Here is a 23216-nt window from a genome sequence, read left to right on the forward strand (position 1 = left end):
TTGACATAGACCGTCACTACGGGGAGACACAGAGAACAATGTGACACAGCAGACTTGGTCACAATGTGACACAGCAGAATTGGTCACAATGAAACAAAATACGATAATTTTCTGAAAATATCGCTCACCTCTCAGTATAGAGTCCGGGTAATGATCACACCCACCTGCAGGGCACAACCACATACCACAATACCATACAACAGAGACGTAATGTACCACACAATACAGTGCCATTAAACGACCACAATACAGCTTACAATTCAACTACCCTCGGGTATACAATACATAGCCTCGTTACTCAGAAATTCAGCAATTATACCCGATCGAAAGATCAAAAATAATGTATCTGGTTTTCAAGAGAAATATAATGAATTTTGATTCTGAGTTGACTATTTTGACCTGACTATTGATAACTGTCGTGAACAACACTGTCAAGGTGTTAGTCAGATGTCTAGAGTTAGAGTTACACTTACGAATTTTGGGTAGGCTAATAACTGGTATTAAATGTATATTCTGTCTGTCTGTCTGTTTGTCTCGCTCTCTCTCTCTCTCTCTCTCTCTCTCTCTCTCTCTCTCTCTCTCTCTCTCTCTCTCTCTCTCACACACACACACACACACACAACACACACAACACACACACACAACACACACAACACACACACAAACACACACACAACACACACACACAACACACACACACAACACACACACACAACACACACACACAACACACACACACAACACACACACACAACACACACACACAACACACACAAACACACACACAACACACACACACAACACACACACACAACACACACAACACACACACAAACACACACACAACACACACACAAAAGGTTGTTAGAAATATAACAATATTTACACTGGTGTCCCCCCACCAGAGTGGGAACGAAGACTGAGATAAAGGGAATCAAGGGTCAGGGGTCAGGGACTGGAGGTTAGGGAGGCTGGAGGTTCAGGGGGGGGCTGGGGGTGGAGGTCACACAAAACGACCTTAACACCACAAGAAGTAAAAAACAATTGACTCTTCCAAAAAAATAAATAAATTAAAATGTTAACCAGAATTTAAATTCGCTAACCATTGTGCTCACAACCAAAGGGACATGGGTTCGATCCCTGAGCAGGGATAAGGGTAAAGGCAAATCACGTTCCACCTGCTGCCCCGGAGCACCTAACAGTAAGTAGGTACCTGGGAGTTAAGAATTATTATTATTATTATTATCATCGTCACCCTTATATTATTATTATTATTAGTAGTAGTAGTATTATATAATTATTATTATTATTATTACATTTGCGCATAAGCGCTAAAACCGCTGGGGTCATACAGCTCCTGGAGCTTGAGGGACAATCTACCTTCTATCCGAGATAGAGAAGATCAACTCCAACACCTTGAATCAAGAGCATACCTTAATTAATCTGGGTTAGATCTGGTTAATTATAGCGTCAAACATAGGTAAATTAACCTCTAATTACGTATTATTAAACGAGAAGGAGAACTGAGATGTTTCGCTCGAGGGAAACATCTCAGGGTCGACATTTGAAGCAGAAAAGTCGTATGATCCGTACGGCTTTGGTGCTCTTTTTTTTTAATGCAAAAAAATCATGATTTACATTTACAATTTACAGGTATTGAGTGTACATGTGTACGTGCATTGAGTGTACATGTGTACGTGCATTGAGTGTACATGTGTACGTGCATTGAGTGTACATGTGTACGTGCATTGAGTGTACATGTGTACGTGCATTGAGTGTACATGTGTACGTGCATTGAGTGTACATGTGTACGTGCATTGAGTGTACATGTGTACGTGCATTAAGTATACATGTGTAAGTGTAGTGAGTATACATATGTACGTGCAATGAGTGTGCATATGTACGTGCATTGAGTGTACATGTGTACGTGCATTGAGTGTACGTGTGTACGTGCACTGAGTGTACATATGTACGTGCATTGAGTGTATATATGTACGTGCAATGAGTATACATATGAACGTGTACTGAGTATACACATGTCCGTGTATGGAGTGTATACATATAAGTGGATTGTGTACACATGTGTATGTGTATTGAGTGTACACATGTACATGGGGTGTATACATGTAAGTGTATTGTGAACACATATGCACGTGTATCGAGTGAACATATATGTACGTGTATTGAGTGTACACATATATGCATGTATGTAGTGTACACATGTAGGAATAATGAGTGCACATGTGTTACAGCTGTGGCAGCTGCAGTCACTACGTAGAGGTACACATGGTCAAGCACTTCCCATCAGTGGTAACTTCAGGCCACTTCAGCCCTTACACAGCAGGGCCATAAGGACGAATATTCCACCGTATACTTTGGTAAGTACCTGGAGGGAGTACGTGAGAGAGAGAGAGAGAGAGAGAGAGAGAGAGAGAGAGAGAGAGAGAGAGAGTTGCCCTAACAAACTGTCTGGATGCTGAATCTCCCTCAGGCAGGTGTGAGCCTGTGTCTGGGACATCTGTCTCACACACACACACACACACACACACACATGTGATGTGTGACTGTGCTTGTGAGGTCACTAAGGGAGACCTAATTAACCAGTAAGTCGTCACACACCTTGTCTTGGCAAATAGCTGTCAGACACGTCTCTTGGCTTAATTCTGAGGTCTTTTCTTCTTGAGCTAGCATCAGGTCTCGGCGTCAGGTCAAAACACCTGGTCCACACCCAGGAGGGGTGCTTGAAGGACCATATAAGCTCAACGAAACAGCTAGAGAGATTCGAGCGGAGCTCTGGCCTGTGTGCAGAGCTCTGAGCCAGAATCTCTTGCTCAGAGCTCTGCACACAGACCAGAGCTCCGCTCCACTACTACCACTACCACTACTGCCACCACCACTACCACCACCACTACCACCACTACCACCACCACTACCACCACTACCACCACCACTACTACCACTACCACTACTCCCACTACCACCACCACTACCACCACCACTACCACCACCACCACCACTACCACTACTGCCACCACTACTACCACTACCACTACTGCCACCACTACCACCACCACCACCACCACCACCACTACCTCCACCACTACCACCACCACTACCACTACTGCCACCACTACTACCACTACCACTACTTCTGCTGCCACCACTACCACCACTACTTTCACCACCACCACTACCACCACTACCACCACTACTACCACTACCACTACTTCTGCTGCCACCACTACCACCACCACTACCACTACTGCCACCACTACTACCACTACCTCTGCTGCCACCACTACCACCACTACCTTCACCACCACCACTACCACCACTACCACCACTACCTCCACCACCACCACTACCACCACTACCACTACCACCACTACTGCCACCACTACTACCACTACCACTACTTCTGCTGCCACCACTACCACCACTACCTTCACCACCACCACTACCACCACTACCTCCACCACCACCACTACCACCACCACCACCACCACCATCACCACCATGGTCCTCGATGCAAGTGAATTTGTAGACCGCTGGAGATGGCTACTAAAGACAGGAGGATGAGATGAGTTTCCTGAGTAAAGGTACATCCAAAGGTGTCCTCCAAGTGTACCCTCCAATGGTACCCTCCAAAGCTGCCCTCCAATGGTGCCCTCCAGTTGTACCCTCCAAAGATATCCGAAGGTGCCCTCCAATGGTACCCTCCAAAGGTGCCTTCAAAATGTGCCCTCTGAAGGTACCTTTCGAAAGTGCCTTCCAGTGGTCCCCTCCAGAAGAAAATGGTACTAATAGCTAATGCTAATAGTACTAGTAGTTATTGCTGATAGTACTAGTACTGTTAATAGTACTAGTAGCTACTGTTATTACTCTTGGTAATAACTACCGCTAGTGGTACTAATACTATTACTAGTGCTCCTAGTACAACTACTAGTTATACTCTTACTTATACTACTAGTAATGCTAATACTGTAATTGTAATAGTTGTTACAAGTATGATAATAATAACCAGTGTTAATATATTATTGGTTATAATTGTTATGATTATTATCATTATTATTATTATTATTGACAATGAGACTGGTCACAAAATTCAACATCATTGTGGTTGTGTGACATCAATTAAGCTCATTGATAAACATTAGTTAACAAACTCTAACAACAGTCTGCTGCTGCTGCTGCGGCTGCGGCTGCGGCTGCGGCTGCTGCTGCGGCTGCGGCTGCGGCTGCGGCTGCTGCTGCGGCTGTGGCTGCGGCTGCTGCTGCGGCTGCGGCTGCGGCTGCGGCTGCGGCTGCGGCTGCGGCTGCGGCTGCTGCTGCGGTTGCGGTTGCGGTATTCACACAACGATGAGTTGAGAATGTTGAGAGGACCATCACTATATTTCTCAGTGGAACAACGGAATTTCTTTTCTGCTGTTTATGACTGTTGTCTTGACTGTTTGTTTGTCCTGGTGTTTGCTTTTGTGTCTCGTTTTAATAATGTTTTTTTCTCTGTTTTTTTTTTATTTGGTCACCTGACTCTTTGTGTCCTCTTTCTGCCTCTCTATCTCTGTCTCTCTCTCTCTTGTTTTCTTGTTGCTCTATGCCTCCTTCTCTCTCTCTCTCTCTCTCTCTCTCTCTCTCTCTCTCTCTTCTTATCTTATTATCCTGTCTACCTCTCTTTCTTCCTCCGTTGCTTCACCAACTAACAAACAACAACGGCTTCGCCAGTACAAAAATTCTATCGCCAACGAAACACAGATCTCACCTGGCCACTAGTAGCGACCAGTGAAGAGGCGGGGCCAGGAGCTATGACTCGACCCCTGCAACCACAATTAGGTGAGTACACTGGTGTCTAACTGATCCAGATGAGACAGTCGAACTCACTCTCTCAGACTCTGTAAAATAAAAAGAAAAACGCAGAATTTACACGTGTGGAATTCGATCCTCAAGTGATCCTCTCTGGCATTTACAAGCGCATCTGTAAACACGGTCTCCTCAGTATTTATTTACACTGTTGGGGCTGAAATACAGCTGTATTTATGTCATTTATAATGACCAGCTTTGAAATTTAGCTCTGCCAGGGTGTGTGTGGTGTTGTCCTTGCTGTGAGTGTTATATTGATGGTTAAGCTGTGTTATGTGGCGTGAAGTTATGCTATGTGACGTTATGCTATGCTATGTGACACTATATATACCATGTGGCGTTAAGCTATGCTATGTGACGTTATGCTATACTATGTGACGTTATGCTGTGCTATGTGACATTATATATACCATGTGGCGTTAAGCTATGCTATGTGACGTTATGCTATACTATGTGACGTTATGCTGTGCTATGTGACATTATATATACCATGTGGCGTTAAGCTATGCTATGTGGCGTTATGCTATACTATGTGACGTTATGCTGTGCTATGTGACATTATATATACCATGTGGCGTTAAGCTATGCTATGTGACGTTATGCTATGCTATGTGACATTATATATACCATGTGGCGTCAAGCTATGCTATGTGGCATTAAGCTATACTATGTGACGTTATGCTGTGCTATGTGACATTATATATACCATGTGGCGTTAAGCTATGCTATGTGACGTTATGCTATACTATGTGATGTTATGTTATGCTATGTGACGTTAAGCAATGTTATGTGACATTAAGGTATGCTGTGTGACGCTAAGCTATGCAGTGTGACGTTAAGATATGCTATGTGGTGTTATGCTATGCTATGTGACGTTAAGCTATGCTGTTTGACGTTATGCTATGCTATGTGACGTTTAGCTATGATATGTGGCTTTATGCTATGTGACGTTATGCTATGCTATGGGACGTTATATTATGCTATGTGACGTTATGCTATGCTATGTGACATTAAGATATGCTATGTGACGTTATATTATACTTTGTGACGTTATGCCATTCTGTGTTGTAATATGTTATGTTTTGCTGTGTTATGCTTCCATGTTGTGCTTTGTGTGTTAGTTCTATGTTATGTTACGCTGTTTTACTGTGCTGTTCTGCTGTTACTCTTATGCTGTCTTTGACTCCGTCATGCTATGTTATCTACAACTAAAATGAATTAGACCTAAGATGTAGACCTCCAGACCGTGTGTGTGTGTGTGTGTGTGTGTGTGTGTGTGTGTGTGTGTGTGTGTGTGTGTGTGTGTGTGTGTGTGTGTGTGTGTGTGTGTGTGTGTGGGTGTGTGTGTGGGTGTGTGTGGGTGTGTGTGTGTGTGTGTGTGTGTATGTGTGTGTACGACACAATCCTTTTCTCTATTTCCTCCTTTCAAATGAAAATCTCGTTACTCTAATAATGTCTCTCTCCTTTCCATTATTTACTCTGTCACTTGTGCCACATGTTTTCTCTCTCTCTCTCTATTCTCTTTTTTTCAAGTGCTGAATTTGGGCTGCGAGAGAGAATGGTTTTCGTATTAAGAATTCATGTATTGACTGTCTCAAGTTTGTTGTAATCAATGCAAATGTCATTGGACGTAGCTTTATGCAGGTGCGTCTTGCAGGTGTGTGGCGTCAGACGTAACTTTACCCTGTACCCTGCACCTGTCCTCCACCTGCGTCTTCTTCGTGCTTTATCCTGCACCTGCGTCTTATTCTTGCTTCATCATCCACCTGCGTCTTCTTCATCCTCCTACTAACACACACCATCTATCAACGTCTTCCATGTCATTTCCTTCTGTACGTCGTAAATCAATTCTTCCGTACGTTTCCGCTCCTCCAGAGTCATCAGTATTATGTTTACTGGGAAACGCTAAATCTGTAGGGGTCGTGCAACGCCTGGCTTGCACCGTTAGCTTTATTCCCTCTCAAACACACACACACACAGAAACATGGGCTCAGGAGCTGTGATTTGACCCCAGCAGCCACAAATAGATGAATATACACACGCAAACGCACACACACACACACAGACACAAACACACACACACACCTGGCGGGGCCAGGAGCTATGACTCGACCTTTGCAACCACAAATGAGTACACACACACACACACACACACACACACACACACACACACACACAAGGGCAGAAGTGAAAGTTAAAGACACTGGCGGAATACAGATATGTCAGGAAGTATTTGTTCAGCCTGAGGAAGGTCAGAAAGTGGTGGTGGAAGCCGCCATACACAGGTCTACCGTCCATTACTTATCTTCCGTACTTTCTTTGCTAAACCCATTACAGGAACTGTACCTGACATTACTGTCAGTGTTGTTGTTCTTGTTGTTCTTGTTCTTATTGTTTTTGTTGTTCTTGTTCCCGTTCTTGTTCTTGTTATTCTCGTTGTTGCTGCTGTTGTTCTTGCTCTTGTTGTTCTTGTTCTTCTTGTTCTTGTTCTTCTTGTTCTTGTTCTTGTTCTCATTTTTGCTGCTGCTGTTGTTGTTGTTACAACAACACAAGATAACTTTGATCACGCCAAAGGAGTAATATTTCAGGGTGACGTTATGGTGGAAATTACCAGTCTCTCACCAGTGAAAAATGACCTTAACGGATGGATGAATAAAACACAATTATGCAATGAATAATGTCACTTACGTGAATAACACTCACGGAATTTTTATTCACAAAAAAAAAACACAATTTTGGGAAGAAACATCAGTCGACGTTTCGGTCCCTCATAATCATATATATATATATATATATATATATATATATATATATATATATATATATATATATATATATATATATATATATATATATATATATATATAATGTGTGTGTGTGTATTCACCTAATTATGGTTGCAGGGGTCGAGTCTCAGCTCTTTTGTGTGTATGTGTGTGTGTGTGTGTGTGTGTGTGTGTGTGTGTGTGTGTGTGTGTGTGTGTGTGTGTGTGTGTGTGTGTGTGTGTGTGTGTGTGTGTCTGTGTGTGTGTGTGTGTGTGTGTGTGTGTGTTTTACCCCTGGGTTTAATCCCTTTTGACACATTGTTTTATTTATACCCCCCAGGGAAGGATTAAGGGTTCAACCCTCCTGTTTGTGGGGGGTTCAATCCCTTTTTTCATTACAGATCCGAATTATGTCAGGGAATTGATTTTTTTTCGATTGTTGAATAATATATTATTTGTCTTCGTTGGTAAATTGCTCTAAATTCATAAATATAATTCCTGGTATATATATATATATATATATATATATATATATATATATATATATATATATATATATATATATATATATATATATATATATATATATATATATATATATATATATATACAGGTGACAGATGTTTATACAGATGTAAGGAACGCAATAATGTACGCAAACACACACACACACACACACACACACACACACACACACACACACACACACACACACCAGAGACTGTGTGACAATAGAGAGACCACGAACATTAGAGATACAGAGGGAATCGTATCTCTGACTTTCCCTTCATAACTCCCTGCCTCTTACTCTGGGAAAGTGTACTAGCTCACTTTCCCCAGTGGAGCAAAGATTTGTACCCTAAATCCTCTCATCAGGAAGAAATCACATCACAACCTTAACTCTGAGAGAAATCTTCCACACGAAAGTATCTGAACACTGTCGTGTGCTCACGAACTTGGTAATAGATCCCGACACAATGTTTTTAATAAATATGTCTGGGTGGTTTGCTTACTTGTTTTTCTAGATCAAATAGCCCACTGCCCATACATCTGAAGGAAAATCAAGCGCCAGCCAGAGAGAGATCCCAAACACGCACATAATTTCAGACAATACGTAATTACGTTAAACAACATCAGTGAATGTAACGTAGACGCAACGATATTGATGAAACCAGAGCACAAAAAAGGAGTAACGATATCTGTGTTTATGATGTAGCGAGAACAACGATATTTAAGTATAACGTAGAGACAAGCAACTATAATTGTAAGTATAACGAAGATATATAACGTACCTCAATCAACAAAATTTCGTAACTGTACTAGCACTCCTTCGAATAATCAATTAAACAACAAGTAAAACTGACTGGACTATATAGTTACATTTACCAGGGGGAGATACAGCTACGTATGCGTCAGATATACAAAGCTAACATGATATACACAGAGTATATATGTGTATAATGTAGCGAGGCGCAGCGCCCTCTGTTTCTGGTTCCCAGAAAGATTCCAGGAATTTGTGGGTTGAAATTTGATTACGGACTTGAGAGAGGTTGTTTGTCAAGCGTAATAGCCACACTCTTCTCCGTCAAATCACAGGCTAAGGTGCGTAAAGAATGCCATGGCGTAGGAGAACGTGAGGGCGTAGAGAACGCCAGGTAGGAAAGTGAAGAGGGGGAGAGAGAATGAGAGAACGTGAAGAGAGAACTTAAGGAGAGAACGTGAGATTCCCGGTCTGGGAAATTCACTAGAGTATTCTTATTATGGAGAGAGAGAGAGATAGCAATCTGCTAACTTTAATCCTTCAGAGTATTTATGTTCATCCGGCGCATCTTGCAAGACACACCTGGAAGATTTCCTCTTCTTCTCCAGCCTCCATCACCTGGGTTAATCCCCAGGGGGTCTGACAAGCCACTAGATGGGACACCCACGTGAACCCCCCACTCCACCAGCTTCCCCTTGGCTAGTGGTGCCAGGGCTCGAACTGGCGGTCCTTAGAAGGTTGGGCCACCAAACCAATGGTCAGGTTCAGCTGGTGTTCGGAACCACCTCTCACCACCTGACACTCATTACTACCTGTCACTCAAGCACCTGCCATCACTCAACATCTGTCATTCACATTTTTTTATACAAACAGGAGTAAATGTGGTTTTTAAATGAGATATTACCAGGGTCACAGATAACATTATTAACCTCCATCATGAAGCTCAAGCAGGAACATTAGCAGGACAATTAAGAGGTAGTAGGGAGGGACGGGGATAGTACTAGCAGTAGTAGTGAGGGTGGGATAGTAGTAGTAACAATGATAGAGGGTTGATAGTTGACTCCTGGATTTTTAAACCTAATTTTTTACAATTTTCTCTCACTGCAAGCTCCTGACGAAGAGTTGGAGACAGCGCGAGAGGCCTCGACCTGCTACTAAGCAGCGATTTCATAGTGTACGCAGTTTATATATATATATATATATATATATATATATATATATATATCTATATATATATCTATATATCTTTATCTGTGTCGTGCCGAATATGTAAAACTGGTCAATTAGGAAGAACTCATTTAAAATTAAGTCCTTTCTGAAATTTTCTCTTATACGTTTAAAGATATATTTTTTTCATTATGGCTGATGTAATCATTTTCAATTTTGAACCAAAAGAATCTTAGAAAACTTACCTAACCTTATTATAACAAGAGCAATTTATTTTAGCCTAACCAAACTAAATATATTTTAGATTTGTTTACAATAATTTAATACTAAACATACACAGTGAAATATATTTTTTTCGTTAGGTTCAGAATGATTTTGGCGAAATTATTGCATACACAAATTTTTGCTTGTCCTATATGGCAAGATGAACGTTGCTATTTAAGCCAAGATCACAAGTTCTGCCTATTCGGCACGACATATATATATATATAAATATATGTATATATATATATATATATATATATATATATATATATATATATATATATATATATTTATATAATGTATATATATATATATGTGTGTGTGTGCGAAGCAGATATGTATTCCTAATCTATAAATGTTATCCCAGCACAATCGATTCAAAAGAAAACGGTAACCCAAAAGAAAACGGGCTGCTAAAAGGGACAACCCAGTTTGCATGTTGATGATAAAAGATATATATATTTTAAATGTATCTTGCTCTGTGTTCAGGCTATGTAATATATATGCAAATTTAATTCTGAATATTAAAAATTAATTTGTTTCTTCTTACAGAGCTGTTCTGCTGTAAACAGAACCAATCTATATCAAGGTAAGGGAGACTCCTGTATTTTTCAAACTTTTTGTGGATTTTTATATATTTCAGGACAAAAAAGTCAGTAAAATTTATTTATATTTTTATGAAAAATTTTGGAAAATGATGTTAAATTTGATTATATGTCTTATTCTTTATTTCTTTGTAGTTAAATGTAAATATTTATATAGTAAAGCTGGGAACTGAATTGTTAATAAGGTGACAATTTTGGTGACTACATTTGTATATAAAAAAAATGTATATAACAGCTGTGGACTTGACGGGTACGTGACGGACAGGTTCGACGGTTATTTACCATCCGACTCACTCCTCCGTCACACACAAAAGAGGTAAGCACCGTCACACACCACCAGTGAGGTAGGCACCGTCACACACCACCAGTGAGGTAGGCACCGTCACGCACCACCAGTGAGGTAAGTACCGTCACACGCCACCAGTGAGGTAGGCACCGTCACACGCCACCAGTGAGGTAGGCACCGTCACGCACCACCAGTGAGGTAAGTACCGTCACGCACCACCAGTGAGGTAAGCACCGTCACACGCCACCAGTGAGGTAAGTACCGTCACACGCCACCAGTGAGGTTGGCACCGTCACACGCCACCAGTGAGGTAGGCACCGTCACACGCCACCAGTGAGGTAGGCACCGTCACACACCACCAGTGAGGTAAGCACCGTCACGCACCACCAGTGAGGTAAGTACCGTCACACGCCACCAGTGAGGTAGGCACCGTCACACACCACCAGTGAGGTAGGCACCGTCACGCACCACCAGTGAGGTAAGCACCGTCACGCACCACCAGTGAGGTAAGTACCGTCACACGCCACCAGTGAGGTAGGCACCGTCACACACCACCAGTGAGGTAGGCACCGTCACACACCACCAGTGAGGTAAGCACCGTCACGCACCACCAGTGAGGTAAGCACCGTCACACACCACCAGTGAGGTAAGCACCGTCACACACCACCAGTGAGGTAGGCACCGTCACACACCACCAGTGAGGTAAGCACCGTCACACACCACCAGTGAGGTAAGCACCGTCACACACCACCAGTGAGGCAGACACCGTCACACGCCACCTTGAGGTAGACACCGTCACACGCCACCTTGAGGTAGACACCGTCACACGCCACCTTGAGGTAGACACCGTCACACGCCACCTTGAGGTAGACACCGTCACACGCCACCTTGAGGTAGACACCGTCACACTCTTCGCTCAACTTCAACCAATCAACACTCCTCTCTATCTCCTCTCCCTATCTTCTCCCTCCTGTCTCTCCCTTCCATCTCCCACCCTCCCTCAGCCTGTCAAGTTAAGCATGTGTAAGGATATTTACTGCCTACGTAATGAACCTTCCGCTGATGCCTAAGTTTGGAGGCAACTTGAAGTTGTGATGGAGGGAGGGAGCCAGAGTATTCTCTCTCTCTCTCTCTCTCTCTCTCTCTCTCTCTCTCTCTCTCTCTCTCTCTCTCACTCTCGCTCTCACTCTCTCACTCTCGTTGATTCAAGAGGACACACACGGAGTGCACAAGCGTGCTGGAGAATAATGTTAAATAATAGTCTTTATTCCTGTACGAGAATGAGAGCAATAAAGAGTACAAGATTATGTCGTAGATGAGTAATGAGAAACAAGAGGTCTTCTCGCATAGATTAGGGAGTAATGAGGGAGAAAGTCGTGTGGTATAACTGGAATAATGACGGACAGTAAAAGGTCACGTGGTATAACGCGACAAGGATCCTCCCTGAACATCAAGGATCCTCCCTTGATCAAGAGTCCTCCCTGGCATCAAGGATGCTCCCTTAGCATCAAGGATCCTCGATCAATAGTCCTCCCTGGCATCAAGGATCCTCCCTCGATCAAGAGTCCTCCCTGGCACCAAGGATCCTCCCTAGCGTGAAGGATCCTCCCTTGAGGGGAATTTGCCCTGTCTGCCCTTTTTGGTATGGTACGTGTCCTAGTATAGTACGTGTCATTACAACTTTTTACGTACGTGGGCAGATTCACTAATTTACAAGAGAATAAGACTGGTTTGGTTGGTTAATGGAGTTTAATACTTGTCCACTACACGAGGATCGCCAAGCCTACATGTTACCTATTCACACCACCCCTCGAGAATACTGTAAACTCGGCCTAACACGGGGCTTGTGGGAGAAAAGTCATATTAAATACGTATATATCCACGAGTACATGTAGCGTACTATTGCTCTCGCCTCTCAGTACTCACACACAGGTAAACTTAGCAGTTAAAGCCTATCGCTGTGATAGAACCATTATGATACACCCATGTATATTTGTATACACCATAGGGAGGATATAGGTGGGTCAGGGGGGAGAGTACAGTACAGGGGATTCCGGCTTCCCTATATAGGATACCTGGAGTATACCTAGAGAGGGTTTCCATAGTCAACACCCCTGCAGGCCCGGTCTGTGACCAGGCCTCATGGTAACCTAGTGTTTTCCATGTGTAATTCCATTCTGAAATTGAAACTGAAATAAGCCTATACTGTATAAGGAAGACCAGAGAGTCGAAGAAATCACATAGGGAAAATGATGAAAAAATCTCAGACTAAAAAATCCTGTCAAAGTCACAGGCGAGTATTTACCAAACTCTTCAGGTACGTGTTCTTTAATTCCCTCTCTGGTGTGCGAGAAAATATATTCTTTCGTAGAAAAAATCGGTGAGATTAGAAGTTAAATCTGAAAAATTCGGATTTATTTAGAAATATCGCATGTGCCTTGAGATTTGCATGTAGTTAAACTTGAATCAAAAACCATGAACTTTGCATGACGCACAGCGATGTTAGAAGCAAAGGATAAAAATACCAGAGATATAATAATGTATTGATAGGGGCAAAAAAATATAAGCCAGTCGCTGTCAGTTGAGTAAATCATTGAAGGTCCGTCGCAAAAATTCATAAGATCTAAATAACAAATGGAATTGTGAGAGTAGGAGAGACAGCAAGCGGGTCGGGGTAGTATTGACAGGGATACCTAACATATTTTTGTAATAAATATTAATATTTACATCAATATTCGTTGTTTCACTCCAGACTGCGTAGTTACCTCGCTGTTGTCTTCATTCCTTCCAGTTATAACACTGACTCTTAACACTGTCACACAGGTTTTAATACTGTCACACCCGTCTTAACACTGTCACACACACACTCCTTAACACCACAGTCACCTGCACTTAACTTAGTGACACTGATGAAGCCTCACTGATGTGATCACAACGACGTAACTCACCACAGGACTCGAAGCTTCACTTTCCCTCCGACCAGATGTATTTCTTCGTTTTCACGAGCCTCTTATTGCTAAATTGTATTGTTCCCTCCCCCTGTAATATACAGTGTAAGCATTTTGACTTTTATGTGAATTATATGTATTTTTAATTATAATGTTCATATATTTGCAGCATTGTCTTGTGCCGAGTCTTCACACTAAACATGACTTAATTGTTTCGATTTGCTGTAACTAGATAGATTGTGGTCGCTGTGCGAGCCAACAAAGGTATCCCAGTATGTCATATGCCCAGCCTCCTCTACCTCTGTGACTGGAATTCACAACTTTCAGACGATTCAAGACTCACTCCACTTAAGAAAACATAGGAGGGAAATATGTGGTTAAAAAAACAAGTGTATTATAATCTAATGTTGGGACGTAATGACAAAAACAATATAAATAATTTGTTGAAATTGTAAAAAATTATAAACATGAGATAAACCCTGACTGAAGTAAACGTGGCAGTAAATCAAAGTTAGTCATATAAAAGAATTTAGAAAGCTAGTGCTCCTGCGGGTGGGACAGACGGCAACTGAGGCACAGGTGTCATCCACTGGGTGATACAGTCACTTGTGGAGTCACTATGTAGAAGACCTTTAAAGAATCAGGTGAAGGAATATTTGTTTACGTAGCAAGAATCAAGTATCACAAATCAAAGCAGGTAACAGATGCAAAATAAAAATATAATAATCACGCGCAAGACAAAACCAACAAGTGACAATACACAACCCGCACATAGGAGAAAGAATCTTATGACGACGTTTTGGTCCGACTCGGACCATTGACTAGTCACACTAACACACAAAAATAAGGGAGCCAGAATATACAGGAGAGGAGGAATGGATGTTACTTCTGACTGTAATACAGTCCCTCTTGACCTACACCTCTAACACAAGCGCTTCCACATATAAATAACCTACATTATTAAGTATTCTTGAAGAGCGACCTCAAGTGCTTGCCAGAATTTTTTTTTTATTTTTTATTTTCTTACTCTAACTTCGTTTTTCTTTCACTTATAGCTCTAGAAAACCTCATCCGATCGTCTACAAACTTCCAACGCTCGTGCGAGGTAACTAGGACAACATTCTTGGAACAGTTGGCATGTGCAGGCGCCCTCTGAACAGAGTTCTTGAACCCAGGTGGCCCCGGTGGCCTGGTGTCTAATGCTCTCGCTTCACACACGGAGGGCCCGGGTTCGATTCCCGGCGGGTGGAAACTTTTCGACGTGTTTCCTTACACCTGTTGTCATGTTCACCTAGCAGCATATAGGTACCTGGGTGTTAGTTGACTGGTGTGGGTCGCATCCTGGGAGACAAGATTGAGGACCCCAATGGAAATAAGACAGACAGTGCTCGATGACGCACTGACTTTATTTGGCTATTCTGGGTGACTAACCCTCCGGGGTTAAAAATCCGAATAAAATCTTATCTTATCCTGAAACGGCTGAGATAACTTCCGAAAGCCTCTGCGGCGGAGTTACAGACGTTCAACAAAGGTTCCTAATAATTCGACGACTTTGGAGAGTGAAATTCAAGTGTGTAGGCGAAGATTTAACCATTGTAGGTGTAACATTGTAGGTGTAACATTGTAGGTGTAACATTGTAGGTGTAACATTGTGTAAACGATGATTCCTATTCACCTTAATTAAATTTTCAGTTTAGCTCTTCTGAACAGCTTCAGTATTTAGCGGGTGATGCTTGTTAAGGTCAGGATGGTACATGATGCTTAAGGTCAGGATGGTACATGATGCTTAAGGTCAGGATGGTACATGATGCTTAAGGTCAGGATGGTACATGATGCTTAAGGTCAGGATGGTACATGATGCTTAAGGTCAGGATGGTACATGATGCTTAAGGTCAGGATGGTACATGATGCTTAAGGTCAGGATGGTACATGATGCTTAAGGTCAGGATGGTACATGATGCATGTTAAGGTCAGGATGGTACATGATGCATGTTAAGGTCAGGATGGTACATGATGCATGTTAAGGTTAGGATGGTACATGATGTATGTTAAGGTCAGGATGGTACATGATGCATGTTAAGGTCAGGATGGTACATGATGCATGTTAAGGTCAGGATGGTACATGATGCATGTTAAGGTCAGGATGGTACATGATGCATGTTAAGGTTAGGATGGTACATGATGCTCAAGGTCAGGATGGTACATGATGCATGTTAAGGTTAGGATGGTACATGATGCATGTTAAGGTTAGGATGGTACATGATGCATGTTAAGGTCAGGATGGTACATGATGCATGTTAAGGTCAGGATGGTACATGATGCATGTTAAGGTTAGGATGGTACATGATGCTTAAGGTCAGGATGGTACATGATGCATGTTAAGGTCAGGATGGTACATGATGCATGTTAAGGTTAGGATGGTACATGATGCTCAAGGTCAGGATGGTACATGATGCATGTTAAGGTCAGGATGGCACATGATGCATGTTAAGGTCAGGATGGTACATGATGCATGTTAAGGTCAGGATGGTACATGATGCTTAAGGTCAGGATGGTACATGATGCTTGTTAAGGTCAGGATGGTACATGATGCATGTTAAGGTTAGGATGGTACATGATGTATGTTAAGGTCAGGATGGTACATGATGCATGTTAAGGTCAGGATGGTACATGATGTATGTTAAGGTCAGGATGGTACATGATGCATGTTAAGGTCAGGATGGTACATGATGCATGTTAAGGTCAGGATGGTACATGATGCTTAAGGTCAGGATGGTACATGATGCTTGTTAAGGTCAGGATGGTACATGATGCATGTTAAGGTCAGGATGGTACATGATGCATGTTAAGGTTAGGATGGTACATGATGCATGTTAAGGTCAGGATGGTACATGATGCATGTTAAGGTCAGGATGGTACATGATGCATGTTAAGGTCAGGATGGTACATGATGCATGTTAAGGTCAGGATGGTACATGATGCATGTTAAGGTCAGGATGGTACATGATGTATGTTAAGGTCAGGATGGTACATGATGCATGTTAAGGTCAGGATGGTACATGATGTATGTTAAGGTCAGGATGGTACATGATGCATGTTAAGGTCAGGATGGTACATGATGCATGTTAAGGTCAGGATGGTACATGATGCATGTTAAGGTCAGGATGGTACATGATGTATGTTAAGGTCAGGATGGTACATGATGCATGTTAAGGTCAGGATGGTACATGATGCATGTTAAGGTCAGGATGGTACATGATGTATGTTAAGGTCAGGATGGTACATGATGCATGTTAAGGTCAGGATGGTACATGATGCATGTTAAGGTCAGGATGGTACATGATGTATGTTAAGGTCAGGATGGTACATGATGCATGTTAAGGTCAGGATGGTACATGATGCATGTTAAGGTCAGGATGGTACATGATGCATGTTAAGGTCAGGATGGTACATGATGTATGTTAAGGTCAGGATGGTACATGATGCATGTTAAGGTCAGGATGGTACATGATGTATGTTAAGGTCAGGATGGTACATGATGTATGTTAAGGTCAGGATGGTACATGATGTATGTTAAGGTCAGGATGGTACATGATGTATGTTAAGGTCAGGATGGTACATGATGTATGTTAAGGTCAGGATGGTACATGATGTATGTTAAGGTCAGGATGGTACATGATGTATGTTAAGGTCAGGATGGTACATGATGCATGTTAAGGTCAGGATGGTACATGATGCATGTTAAGGTCAGAATTGGACACATTAAGTTTTGTGCCTCTGTGTACAGCAAAATTTGTCAAATTAGCAAAATAGTTAAAAAAAATAACTTGGAAGTGTTGAAATCTGTGGCACAACTTGAGAATGGCTCGTCTGATCGGCTTCAAATTTTCACCAGCGGTGACATAAGTCTTGGCAACTTTATTAAGGCGCCGTCGAGGCGTACCAGTTGAGAAGGACGCTGAGCGAGGTAACTGAGGGAGACTTATGGGAGGTGCAGTTAAAGAGTTATCAAGTGAGTTATCTTCATCAAGATAACCTAAATATGTGAGGATAATGTAGATGAGGAAGAAAAGGAGGAGGAGAGAGGAAGGAAGGAAGGATTGTCTTTCAAGACACCGTTGGCATTTTAGTCGCCTCTTACGACACCCATGGCTTACGGAGGAAGAATTCTTCGCCGGTACTTCCGGCCCGGCTCTTCTCCAGATGGTGACCCGGCGAGGAAGAATTCTCCAATTCCCACTATATATATATATATATATATATATATATATATATATATATATATATATATATATATATATATATATATATATATATATATATATATATATATATATACAAACATAGGGATGATGAATTATACCTTTGTTTTGGTTTATTGTAGACAGGAAGGGATATGAAGGAGGTTTGAGAGATGATCTTAACATCTTCCCTCTTTCTTGAGTCATTATTAACTCCATGTATCTTCCATCTTGACACCCCCAACATACCCCCCACGCTCCCCCAACCTCCGGGTAAGCCACAGCAATCATCTCCCACAATATACCAAGAAAGTAAGTGTGCATTTAGGCAGGGCATTCCATTATAGATGTTTTACGAGGGTATCGTGTTCCACCACAGTGTGTCCCTCTACACCAGTAATTATAATATATTTACCAGTGGGGGGCAGGGGGTATTTTACCCCTGGTTATGTCAGTGGACCGCATCAATAAAGTCAGACTTGCACCAGAAAGTCTGATTCACTGCTTTGTTTTTTTCACGGTGTTGTGTAAGGTGAAACATTTTGTATTTTCCTCGTATTACTGTGGCAGTAGTAGTAGTAGTAGTAGTAGTAGTAGTAGTAGTAGTAGTATTAGTAGTAGTAGTAGTAGTAGTAGTAGTAGTAGTTGTAGTAAGAAGTGTGTATTACTAAGGTTTACATTTCTTACCCTACAGATGGCGCTGCAGGAGGCCTCCCGTCCAGGCGTGCTACATTAGTATCCCCTTAAACTGTTCACCCGTTAGTAACAGATACCTCCATTTTTACCCCTATGATGGGCAAAAATGGGAGATTTAGTGACATCCCATTTATTTCTTGGGTAACTTGGTCTCAGCTTCCTGCCCTGATAATCAGGCCTATCCCCTGACACCTTCCCCTGACACCTTCCCCTGACACCTTTCCCTAGACACCTCATCCTCCTCTTCCTCTGTCTTTCCCTACCTCAGTAACCCCATTGGAGAGACTAACCCATTTGTGCCTCATTATCCATACCCCTTGTTCCACCTCCTACAGTTCCAAAACACTAAACCCGGCTTGTTCCATCCCACCTCCTTGAGTACCAAAGACAAAAGTCATCTGTTCCATATCGACGCCCCGAGTCCCAAGCAGACATTCTGTCCCATTGTCCCATCATTGTGGACCCATTTCCACTCAGCAGACATTCCAAGTCATCCTCTTGTGAATCCAGCTCTCACTTGTTCCTTGTACCATGGAGCAATTCACAACTAACCCACAATACCACGGCTGGAACAATTTACAACCCACAATACCATGGCTGGAACAATTCACAACTAATCCACAATACCATAGCTGGAACAATATACAACCCACAATACCATGGCTGGAACAATTCACAACTAATCCACAACCTTCAGTAATTTACCTAACATTCTCCTTACCTAATTTACCCTTGATGACTCTAATTACCTAACGTCATCTAATTAGCGTCTCCTAATGACCTACCTATCAATAGGCTTGCTTTATCTCAGCCTACTCGCTGTTAGCCTGCCTAGCAGTTAACTTTACCCTAATGTACTTGTGTCTATCCTCTCCTACCTTAATCTAGAGACTATCCTCTAGTGTTTTTCTATCCAAGACTAGCCACCAGTCTCACATTTCTACCGTGTATACTATCCTATCCTTTGACTGTCCTACATATTCCAGCTATCCAGTAGGCAATGTTACATACGCCCTGCGTGTTCTGTCTACCCAGTAGACTTTTAAATGCCCCTACCCACTCTTTCTATCCAATAGATCTTGTTAAAGCCAATTTATTCACTCCATCTATCCAGTAGATCATCTTAAAACCACTCAATCTACTCCATCTATCCAATAAATTTTGTTAAAGCCACTCTGTCCACTTTATCTATCCAATAGATCTCGTTAAACCCACTCTACCCACTTTAATAAACCTTCTTAAACCCAAGCTACTCTCAAAATCTATCTAACAGTTATTAAACTCAGTGGATTTTGTTAAACCTAATCTATCTAACTTTCCTATCCGGTAAATCTCATTAAACCCACCCTGCCCACTCAGTCTATTAAGTGGGCCTTGTTCAACTATCCTTACCCTGTTAAACCATGCCTACCAAGAACTACCTGTTTACCTTTCCCTTGCCTATCCATTCCCTTTTTATCCATCCCAGCCATCCCTTAACCGCTCTACCCCTCCTCCCCCCCATCTATTCTCTATCCTCCTAAACTAAAAAACGTAAATAGACATATTGCCATTTTTAAAGCGTTTCACTATCCTTCGCCTATACATAACATTATGGAAAAGCGCAAAATCCGCATGGGTTACGCAGATCCCCCCGAGATGGTACTGGGTGAGCTGATGAGCCTGGTGAAGGAGGAAACATGGTCAGGACGTAGGCGATACTTGGTGCTTGAACGCTCTGACCAGACGCTTTCACTGTATCATTGTTAAGCTCTATTAAGTCACGCTTCCATCTGAGCTTCCAGGAGATTATGTGCATTCCATAAATAACTTTAACCCCCTGTATGACTTGTAAAAAGCTCTATACCGACTGAACACGACTTGGTAAAGCTCTACATAGTGAAACATGACTTAATAAAGCTCTACACAGAGTGAAACATGACTTAATAAAGCTCTACACAGAGTGAAACTAATGTATGTTTGGTACTAGTTAGTATTCCTAGGTAGGTACGTCAGCGCCTAGGAGAACCTGCTCCAGTCTACTGAAGGTATAGAAAGGCTGGGCCAGGAGCTATGGATCGACCCCTGGCAGACTCAACTAGGTAAGCGCAAGTAAGCCACTACGCAGCTCTGAAATATTATTATTTTCATTATTATTATTATTATTATTATTATTATTATTATTATTATTATTATGTATTATTATTATTATTATTATTATTATTATTATTATTATTATTATTATTATTATTATGTATTATTATTATTATTATTATTATTATTATTATTATTATTATTATTATTATTATGTATTATTATTATTATTATTATTATTATTATTATTATTATTATTATTATTATGTATTATTATTATTATTATTATTATTATTATTATTATTATTATTATGTATTATTATTATTATTATTATTATTATTATTATGTATTATTATTATTATTATTATTATTATTATTATTATTATTATTATTATTATTATGTATTATTATTATTATTATTATTATTATTATTATTATTATTATTATTATTATGTATTATTATTATTATTATTATTATTATTATTATTATTATTATTATTATTTATCAGGGGAACGACCTCTTCCTGAACAAAAATTATGGAATGATAAATAACTTTGAGGGAAAACTAACAATGGAAAAGTTAAAAAAGAATTGAATATCATATAAAAAAAAAAAAACATGGCCTCAATTGCTTCAAGTGAGATTTTGACTTTTCTTACTCCAGGATGACTGTCTTCTTAAGATGTAATGAAGAGGTGATGTTGTTTATTCTAGATAGGCGGTGGCAGTCTGATGTTCAGTAGATGGCGAAGCTCGCGTCATTTCTGGTTGGCAGCATCTCACTTCAGATCGCAAAGGAGAGATGAGTAATCACTATGTTCCACTGATTCCCGTCGTCTGGCATCTTGGTCCAAAACATCCAAAACTATGCCAGCAGGAGAGCTGGCAGGGAAACACAATACTGGTTACAAGATGGTTATTAGGTATAACATTGAAGAAAGACAAGGGATGGTAATTATACTTCAATGTCTACAGATGACCAGGTTAAATACAAGAAAATTGAAATAACGTTCCTGGTAGATCAACTTACCTCATCAGGAGAAGAGTGGAGGAAAAGTGCTTTCCCAAGCTCCCATCCACACCAGGAGGTAAAGTACTTTACCAAACTCCCACCCACACCAAGAGGTAGTGCTTTCTCAAACTCCCATCCACACCAGGAGGTAAAGTACTTTCCCAAACTCCCATCCACACCAGGAGGTAGTGCTTTCTCAAACTCCCACCCACACCAGGAGGTAAAGTCCTTTCCCAAACTCCCACCCACACCAGGAGGTAATGCTTTCCCAAACTCCCACCCACACCAGGAGGTAAAGTGCTTTCCCAAACTCCCACCCACACCAAGAGGTAATGCTTTCCCAAACTCCCACCCACACCAGGAGGTAAAGTGCTTTCCCAAACTCCCACCCACACCAGGAGGTAAAGTGCTTTCCCAAACTCCCACCCACACCAGGAGGTAAAGTGCTTTCCCAAACTCCCACCCACACCAGGAGGTAAAGTGCTTTCCCAAACTCCCACCCACACCAGGAGGTAAAGTGCTTTCCCAAACTCCCACCCACACCAAGAGGTAGTGCTTTCCCAAACTCCCACCCACACCAAGAGGTAGTGCTTTCCCAAACTCCCACCCACACCAAGAGGTAGTGCTTTCCCAAACTCCCACCCACACCAAGAGGTAGTGCTTTCCCAAACTCCCACCCACACCAGGAGGCAAAGTGCTTTCCCAAACTCCCATTCACACCAAGAGGTAGTGCTTTCTCAAACTCCCACCCACACCAGGAGGTAAAGTGCTTTCCCAAACTCCCACCCACACCAGGAGGCAAAGTGCTTTCCCAAACTCCCACCCACACCAGGAGGTAAAGTGCTTTCCCAAACTCCCATCCACACCAGGAGGTAAAGTACTTTCCCAAACTCCCACCCACACCAGGAGGTAAAGTACTTTCCCAAACTCCCACCCACACCAGGAGGTAAAGTGCTTTCCCAAACTCCCATCCACACCAGGAGGTAAAGTACTTTCCCAAACTCCCACCCACACCAGGAGGTAAAGTACTTTCCCAAAC

General features: G+C 41.7%; 1 protein-coding gene across 5 annotated transcripts in view; it reads left to right on the forward strand.

The window, feature by feature from the left end:
• LOC128694770 (carbonic anhydrase-related protein 10-like) overlaps positions 1-20667 on the forward strand; it is a 277436-nt gene extending 256769 nt beyond the window's left edge. For 3 of the 5 annotated variants that reach the window (XM_070095800.1, XM_070095799.1, XM_070095802.1), the window contains exons 8-10: positions 2253-2378; positions 10867-10903; positions 19089-20666. In XM_070095800.1, coding sequence (XP_069951901.1) covers positions 2253-2378; positions 10867-10903; positions 19089-19141 — 216 coding nt within the window. In that variant the 3' untranslated portion in view covers positions 19142-20666. Of the gene's footprint in view, positions 1-2252; positions 2379-10866; positions 10904-11154; positions 11236-19088 lie in introns of all 5 variants that reach the window. The other 2 variants (XR_011393402.1, XM_070095798.1) reach the window with 2 other exon arrangements.
• The last annotated feature ends 2549 nt before the right edge of the window (positions 20668-23216 follow it).

The sequence above is a fragment of the Cherax quadricarinatus genome, chromosome 51 (assembly GCF_038502225.1).
Source record: "Cherax quadricarinatus isolate ZL_2023a chromosome 51, ASM3850222v1, whole genome shotgun sequence".
Lineage (NCBI taxonomy): Eukaryota > Metazoa > Arthropoda > Malacostraca > Decapoda > Parastacidae > Cherax > Cherax quadricarinatus.